This window comes from Staurois parvus, unplaced genomic scaffold (genome assembly GCF_062004578.1).
Source record: "Staurois parvus isolate SC_StPar_1 unplaced genomic scaffold, SC_StPar_1.0 ptg000312l, whole genome shotgun sequence".
Classification (NCBI taxonomy): Eukaryota; Metazoa; Chordata; class Amphibia; order Anura; family Ranidae; genus Staurois; species Staurois parvus.
Genome location: NW_028318108.1, coordinates 1913621 through 1922695, shown reverse-complemented (window position 1 = coordinate 1922695; position 9075 = coordinate 1913621). Strand labels below are relative to the sequence as shown.

At 41.8% G+C, this 9075-nt stretch overlaps 1 protein-coding gene across 1 annotated transcript in view; it reads right to left on the bottom strand.

The window, feature by feature from the left end:
* Positions 1 to 301: 301 nt before the first annotated feature.
* The window catches only part of ATP1B3 (ATPase Na+/K+ transporting subunit beta 3), a 79378-nt gene continuing 70604 nt past the window's right edge, over positions 302 to 9075 (bottom strand). The window contains exons 4-7 of the mRNA XM_089683518.1: positions 8526 to 8716; positions 7288 to 7338; positions 5518 to 5601; positions 302 to 1196 (exon numbers count right to left, since the gene is read on the bottom strand). Coding sequence (XP_089539644.1) covers positions 1026 to 1196; positions 5518 to 5601; positions 7288 to 7338; positions 8526 to 8716 — 497 coding nt within the window. The 3' untranslated portion in view covers positions 302 to 1025. The remainder of the gene's footprint in view (positions 1197 to 5517; positions 5602 to 7287; positions 7339 to 8525; positions 8717 to 9075) is intronic.

Below are 9075 nucleotides of genomic sequence, written 5' to 3'. Positions count from 1 at the left end.
TCTATGTATCAATTACTTCCTAGGCATAAGTGCTCTATAAAAAGGAGAGCCCTGCTCCTATCGTTTAAACTCAACAAGCTTTCTGACACATCAGTCAATCACCCTGGTTATCAATAAGGGTCAATGCACTCACACACACGGTCCTGACTGCATGTAGGGGATGATAGGAAGTCAGTATAAGAACTACCTGTAATGGCATTCACAGAGGAAATCAGATGCTAGCATGCATGCAGTTTTAATCTGAATAATCTTTTCAAAAACCTAGGTTTGAAGTGCAAATAAATCCAATGCTGCCAATTACCACCTTTAAAATCCACTTTATTTTGCTTTTTTCATACAGAACTTAAGGCATCTGCACAAGACACACAACTCTTGCAGAGGTTATAAAATCTTTCCTTTTTTTGTTTTTTTAATCATTTTTAATTCCTTATATTTGTTTGTACATGTTGGTCAGGTACCATTCACTTGTTTGTCATTTTTGTTCCCTAAAACTGTGTAGGCGTTTGAGATATGACCGTTAAACCAGTGTTAAATCAATTAAATATTTACATAGCACAACACATTAAGCTTTGTAACACTCACAGAGGGGGCTTTGGGTGAGGGGGAAGAGGGGGGATAAAATCACATCAAAAATATGACGAACACCACCAGTATAATGTTCAGAATCAGCTATTTACAGGTCCCCTAATATGAAACGATAATTTATTTCTTTTAAATGGTTTGTAAACTGGCCCCACACAGGGCCTTAGAGATGCGTTTAAGGGAAGATTTAACCACTTGTGACCTGGGGATACGGGAAGAATTAACTCCATCCATATCTCAGCACAGAAGAGGATAAATCATCAGGACTGGAAGCACACTTGTTATGCTACCCTGGATCATGTGCCATTTACATCGGTTTCCCAGATGGTTTCAAATCCTACAAAAGCAGGTATGGCTAATTAAAAAAAAAAAATAATAATATTAAAAAAAAACAAAACAAAAAAAACAATGTATTCAATTGGACACTGTTTAGCTGCCTAGTTTTAATCCCTAATTTGGACTCTGAAATTGACTCGGCCAAGGAACTTGTCTCTCTCGTCCTCGTTCTTCAGGTTAGGAGAGCCATGAAGCTTGCACTCTAGCACTATCTCTGACGAACCGGTAGAATTGGAAGGTGTGATTTTCACTGCAACCAAAGGCTGCACGTATTGCAACTGCAGAAAGGGAGAAAGTAACAGGAAGGTTATCTCAAGAAAACAGTCATTCCTGAAACTAACAACCGCAATAATTACAGATCTAGAAGACAGCACCAGCTTATAGGATGTGGTTTTCAAACAACATACACGGAAATTAAAAAAAAAACAAAAACAAAAAAACAGCCACAGTGTAAGTAAAGCTAGGGTAAAATATATGATTAATGGGGATAATCCTTTGGAAATCTGTAGTGACACTTTTCACGCCTGCTCTGTCATCTACTGTCTGGTAGTAGATCTGAAGTCCCATCAGGCACACTGATTGATGCCATTTGAGAGATCACTGCTGGAATAGTAAGAAACTCATTAAAGTAGCCATGTAATGAGAAACAATGGTGCCCCTGTAGAGAGGAGATCTTCTAATTACCTGTCCCAACACCCGTGCTACAGTACTCATAAAATCCACCTCATTTTGAACCAACAAGCAATGTGGTTCCTTCCAGCAGTCCCTACCATACCCTATTCTTTCTTGGTCACCATTATTACTGGGACAGAAAATGATGGGAAATGCTATATGCCATCTTGTGATAACCAAGAGTGTATTGCTTCCCACCCTTGGTTTTGTCTCCGAAGCATAAAATTAGATCTCCAGATGAGGTCTTAACCATTCTGTACTTTGTTTTGGCTAAAAGATCATTTTAAAAAAGGGCAATTTCCCCTTTGGTGCATTTGTGTTTTACCCCTTCCCACCACGACTTCCTATCCCTTTAAGAGTATCTAAATGTCAAGAGGTGGAGGCAGGCATTCCAATCATGTGATTGCTGTCACAGTGGTTACATGATTGGAAAACTCCGGCAATCGGGAGCTTTCCGCAACACAGTTACTGTGCCTTGGAGTGCATAGTGACCGTGCTCCCAGTACAGTAAATGGTTTACATATAGACACATACATGCAGCTGTTGGGCATTAAGCCCAGCTGCTGAGAGGCTGCATACATGCGGCCCATCGACTTGAAGAGTTTAGTAAATCCCCTACCCCACGTCCAGGCCAGCATCTTTTCATTTTGTGCATGCTCACCACAGTCATATTTATTCTTTTGGGTAGCTGTACTCATGACAGCCTATTGCTGTTGTTCAGAGTACGGCTCTCCTCATAGAAATGAATTGGGCCTTGGCACACATGATCACAATAAAGAGAAGCTGGCTGGAAAAGTGCATGCCTTAAATGTAACAGTTTTGGGAAACCATAAATCAGTGGGTTTAGTTCCATTTTAACTTTCCTGTTAAAGGTGATCTCTGGCAATAAAGGCTGCCTGTCACAATAAAGTGGAACTAAGTTTAATCTGTACCAGAATAACGGGAAGAAAAAAAAAGTGTGGAGAAGGTTTCGAACAGCTCATGATCCAAAGCACACAACGTCAACTGTAAAACATGGTGGAGGCAGTGTGATGGCATGGGCATGTATGGCTTCCAGTGGCTCTGAGTCGTTGGTGTTTATTGATGATGTGACAAAAGACAGAAGCATCCGGATGAATTTTGCAGTGTTTAGAGACATACTGTCAGCCCAGATTCAGCCAAATGCAGCAAAGTTGATTGGACGGTGCTTCACAGTACAGATGGACAATGATCCAAAACACACTGCAAAAGCAACCCAGGAGGAAAAGAAGTGGAATATTCTGCAATGGCCAAGTCAATCACCTGATCTCAACCCAATTGAGAATGCGATTGATAATACTCGTGAGCCAAAATGTGATACTCCCCTTAACGTGATAAGTAAATAACTAGAATCACATATAGCTAATGGTGCATCAGCACTCCTCACTTAGGAGTGTGGCACAATACACCTCACTTGTCACTGAAATATTATAGAAGTATAAAGAGGACTGTTTATATTACCGGTTTAAAGATTGGATGAACATTATTTTGATATGCACTATATGTTGCACTTGCTTGAAGCACATTTATTTTGTTCACGTTATTGCTTGAATTATCACTAGTATATGAGTTGTTCACTTTATTATGGAGCGCGGCACGTATATGTATATGTAGATACATACCATGTTTTATGTCCAATTGAGAATGCATTTCACTTGCTGAAGGCAAAACTAAAAAGGTGAAAAGACCCACAAAGAAAAAAACTGAAGACAGCTCCAGTTACAGCCTAGCAAAGCATCAAAAAGGAAGAAACCCAGTCTTTGGTAATGTGCATGGGTTCCAGACTTCAGGCAGTCATTTCCAGTAAAGGATTCTCAACAAAACATTAAAAACTAACATTTTACTTATGATTATATTCATTTGTCCAGTTATATTTGAGCTCCTGAAAATGGAGGGACTGTGCATAAAAAAATGGTTGCAGTTCCTAAAATTTGTACTTGATATTTATGTTCAACCCCTTGAATTAAAGCTGAAAGTCTGCAGTTCAAATTCATTTGGATTGTTTCGTTTTAATTTATTCTGGTGGCTTACAGAGCCAAAACTAAGAAAATAATGCCTGTGTCCAAATATATATGTATTTAACTGTATATCACAGGTCTCCAAGTATTTTGGACTTAGTTGAGACCTGCATCATGTGTGTGCATGTACAGTGGGATTCTGCGCATGTGTAGGCAAGCCACAGGTCTAAGCCAGGTCTAAAATACTCAGAAGAGACGGTGCATGCACACAATCTTGCAGTGCATGCACCAGTCAGTGAAATGCTCTACATTAAGGTAGAAAAAAAACAAAAAAAAAAAAAAACAAAAACAAACACCTTTCATGTTCGGCTCCCCCAGGCCTCCCCTTAAATACTTATCTGAGCCCAGCATTAACCATGCACTGTGCCGGACAGCAACATTGCTGCTCTTTCACCTCAAGGACTCAGATAGCAGTGAGAGCCATTGATTCCTGTAGCTGTCAGTCAAATCTGTGAGAAGAGAGCAGGGCCAAACTGCATTGTGTCTGTGACGCCCACAGCCTGGCTCAAATACAAGCCCACACAAATGCCCCCTAGCAAGCGGCTTGCTATAGGGGCACTCAGTAGGGAGAAGGAGCCAAGAGCACCTACGAGGAACCCCAGAAGAGATTCAGGGCAGTTCTGTGCAAAATCATATATGAACCTTTACAATCACTTAAACTCCCATGCTGCAAAAAAATTCAAGGGGCAGTACACATAAAGATTTCCGATGTTATCTGGGAAGTTATCTTCTATCAAATGAAAGGAAAGAGTGCTCGGTTTTCATCCTGCTAAACAATTTGTTATGCCTTTTCTTTTGTATACGACACCTTTAGTCTAGTAAGTACATACAGTATATACTCGAGTATAAGCCGAGTATATAGCCCTCGGCTTATACTCGAGTCAACGTCTGCAGATGACATGCCGTCCCTGTCATCTGGACACACCCCCGGGATCAATCCTCGCCGGTGATTGGCCGCCGGAACTGTAGCTCAGGAGAGGCACAGAGGCGCCCAATCACCGGCGAGGAGGTGGAGCTTGGAGAGGAGGAGCCGAGCGGCACCGCGAAGATCGAGCAAGTGAAGAGGAGGAGAGCGGCCGGAGAAGGAAGACATCTGACCGGTAGGTGTGTACCATGGGAGAGCGAGGGAGCGAGCGAGCCCAGGCTAGAGCAGGGGTCACCAACGATGGGGCACTATTCCTCCCCCCACTGACACCAACGATGGGGCACTATTCCTCCCCCCACTGACACCAACGATGGGGCACTATTCCTCCCCCCCACTGACACCAACGATGGGGCACTATTCCTCCCCCCACGGACACCAACGATGGGGCAGTATTCCTCCCCCCCACTAACACCAACGATGGGGCACTATTCCTCCCACACTGACACCAATGATGGGGCACTATTCCTCCCCCCACTGACACCAACGATGGGGCACTATTCCTCCCCCCACTGACACCAACGATGGGGCACTATTCCTCCCCCCACTGACACCAACGATGGGGCACTATTCCTCCCCCCACTGACACCAACGATGGGGCACTATTCCTCCCCCCACTGACACAAATGATGGGGCACTATTCCTCCCCCCTCGGCTTATACTCGAGTCAATATTTTTTCCCAGTTTTTTGTGGTAAAATTAGGTACCTCGGCTTATATTCGGGTCGGCTTATACTCGAGTATATACGGTACTTAGAATCTTCTGTGTACTGCACAGCTTTCATGAACTTGTGATTTTTGGAGAAGAAAATTTTTCCTTCTCACTATGACATGACATTTCCCTACATCAAAACCTTAATATGCACAAATGAGAGTGACAAAAAAGGAAATTAAAAAAAAGCTTGTGTTCTGCTTTAAAGTGCTAACAAAACCAATCATTGTAGAACCCATCTCTAGAGATGTCACTTACATGAGTTTTCTTTCCATAATACGGAAAGTACATCAAATCTATCTTCCCGTATTCAGGGTAATACTGCAGGCTGACGTTTTCTACCTGCAAAGGTTAGAATGGCACGTTAGGAAACATTCCCTCATGTACATTACAAAAAAAAAAAAATATGAAATATGTATTAAAGACATTATTCATAGTTTTCAGCTATCACCTGCCATTCCTTCCACTACCTCATGAGGTACAAAATAAGCAGTGCTTCTGGTTTGGTAGGGTTGTAACCTCCGCCCTCCTGATAGTGCTCAGGTCAAGTGGCCAATCGCTACATCCAAGTACTGTCATGTGATGGGTCAGAGGGTCCTTGTCAAAGCCATTGCATTAAATAGCAGTAGGCACAATGGGGAAATATTTATTAATCCTGTTGCAAGGCAAAGCAATGCTAAACAGAAGCAGTGAGACACATCACAAGCCAAATTGTATTATAAGATCACACCCCTCCTTTGGCTGCTCTAAATTCCACACCTGAAGCTACATTAAACACTTAAAGGCCGCCCTATAGCAGTTTTACTGCTACAGGGCGGCCCTCCTGTGCAAAATCACATGTATATACACGGGACTTTGCACTTCCGTCATAGGGGGCGTGCAAGCGCCGCCGCCGCCAGATCACTTCTGCTGGGCGTAATCACAGCAGAAGCCCGAGAGTCCCAGCACCCGCAGATCGTAGTGCAGAGAGGAACAACAGAGCTCTGCCTAGGTTTACATAGGCAGAGCTCTGTTCTGACACTTCCCCTTGTACCAGCATCACCTAGTATATGCCAAGCACATAGCTAGGCACATGCTTAACCCTAGATATTAACCCCTTCCCGACCAGTGTGAATAGTACAGTAATCGTATTTTTAGCACTGATCACTGTACTCGTGTCACTGGTTCCCACAAAGTTTAATGTAAAAATGTCCGCCACAATATCGCAGTGCCGATATAAGTTGATGATTGGCTGAAGTCAGACCAGTAAAAAGAAAAAATTCCAATGGGTTGCTATAATACAATACAGATAAAAAACTTGAATAAATTTGAAATTGCCTTATGCAGTCCCTTCCTCGGATACATCAATAGGATCATTATTAATGAATACATTACTTTTGGCACATAGCTGCACTGCTATGAATAAATGAGGTGATACTGGGCTACACCCTAAAAAGCATGAAGGATCACCCTGCAGAAGAGGCAGTACAGGGGACAAGATTTATGAACATTTGTTCCATAGCTTGTGGGGACGATTGTGGATTTGTGTATTCAGCTGCTCTCACAAACTGAGTTAACCGAGCTCAGCTACAGCTGCCTGAAGAAAAACAAAACACGTGGGGCAATGAGTAAGGGTGTGACTGTGTGACAGGGGGTAAAAGGTGCTGGCTTACAGCCTGTTACACAGGAACAGACCCTGCTGTGTTCTGTACACCCCAGCAGTGCTCTGTGGCATTGTGGGAATTCTCCACATACTCTTGTAAGAAAAGTATCAGAACCACAATCTCGTCCGATCACCCACAGGGAGAGCACTCACAGGCTTATTTATCAAAAGGTTTCAAGGAGAACTCTTCTGACCACACAAATCCACCAGCCAGGTTATACCTTTTACTCGCTGTACTAAAAGAGTGAAAGCCTCTTGGAAAGAAACTGGTAGGTGATTAAACCCTGCAGTATCAATCTGTGAATACAAAAGTGCTACGATCTTAAACTGCCACAACAATGCTGCCACTATTCATGATTTGCAGGATAATCAATTCTTATACTCACCCTAGAAGTACAGTTTATTTTAGGATTTCCTAGCGGTTTTAGTCCAATTATCTATTAAAAAAACAAAAATACACAAAAAGATATAGTCATAAAATGAGCATTCACAACAATGCATGAAACAAAAACGTCTGATAAACATTTTATAATAATGTCGTTATTGGGGGTGCCTCTCCCCAATTACCCTAATAATCTGACATATGCATTAAAGCTGTAAGGGCAAAGTCCATAAAAAAGTATCCACAAAAAAAAAAAAAACCCTCTATTTAGGTTTGGATACAGCAGGGATTGGTTAGAACATCTACCAGGTTTTTCTTTAACTGTCTCTGTACACAAGATTATGCTTCCTGTCTCAGGGACACAACAGGAAGTGACAACTTTCAGAGAACAGGCATTCCCATTAGAGTTACCTATAGATACAGTCTGAAGGAGTAGGCAATTGAAGCCTTGTTTGTTCAGAAAAAAGACTGCTCATACAAAAGATATTTGATAGGCAATCAGAGAAAAGTAAATGGATCTGGCAACACAATTAAAGATTTCCAAGAAATCTGATTAGAAAAGGACCGCAGGAGGCAAGTGTGATGAGTAATGTGTATTTCTATGTAAAAGTGATTATACTGATCACAGTATGAGTTTCCTGTGCCTGGGAGCATTGTTTCAATATGACAAGTCCTTATAATGGTATTTTTCAAATCCATTTCCTTCTCAGTAAAGAAAATCAATAGGATTTATGGATTAAGCCAAATCTTAAGGACCGGACATGTACCAATCAGCATCTGCCAACCTACCTGTTGGATATGAGCTATAGAAGCTTGTCTCTTTCAATACTTAAGGAAGGATAAAGATAGGTAAATACCATGACTTCTACAATACAGCTGTAATTTCACCCATTAGGCACAATGGATCTCTTTGACCCCTCTGGTATATGATCCGAATATAATGCGCTTTGTAACAAAATATTGATATTGAAAAAACAATACAAATGAGAACACTGGAATAGATTAATTTTATCACTTCACAATCATCTTTTATTATGAGGCACCATACAGGATCAACTTGCTCCAGACACAATCAGAATAGCAGACCTTGCACTGTATGTAATGTAATGGTTCTGGCTTCTTAAAGCTGCCCAATTCCAATAATTGGTCTACGTAAAAGGAACCTCATGCCACCTTGGCCCATCCCAACATTCAGAAAAATTGAACTTTCTGCAGACAGCGCACAGACATGCAACAGCGTACCCTGTTCATCTTGACAATCACACAGGGGCTTCCTTCATTGTACCCAAAAAACTCATTTCCTTCCAGCCCGGAGCAGGGTCCCAGGGAGGACCTGTTAAACTGGCAGGACTGTTTTTTCTCTTCCCCTTCCTGTTCAAAATAGTGGCCTTGCGGGCATTGCACATTTGAGGCTTGTAGGCTGTCGTTGTATGCTGGAAAACATAACAGAAACAATGAAGAATGGCAGAAAAATGGCTAAATATCTCAGTCAATAAGGAAATCTAAGTTAAGCAGCACATTTTACTGCACCACGCCTGGTGTGTTAACAGTAACCGGGGATTATGGGAGATACACATGTAGCAGCCATCATGGTTTAGCAGCTTTACCTTCCTGAAGGATTATCTTTAGGAAAAAAAAACAAAACAAAAAAAAAAAAACCACCTACTGACATAAGAGTAATGATTGTTTACACTGACCAGTAACTATAACCTCATGACATCATTGTGTAAAAACATCAATTCTTTCTATACGGTGCCCTGCGAATGCCTGGAATATGGATTTTGGTGTTTTT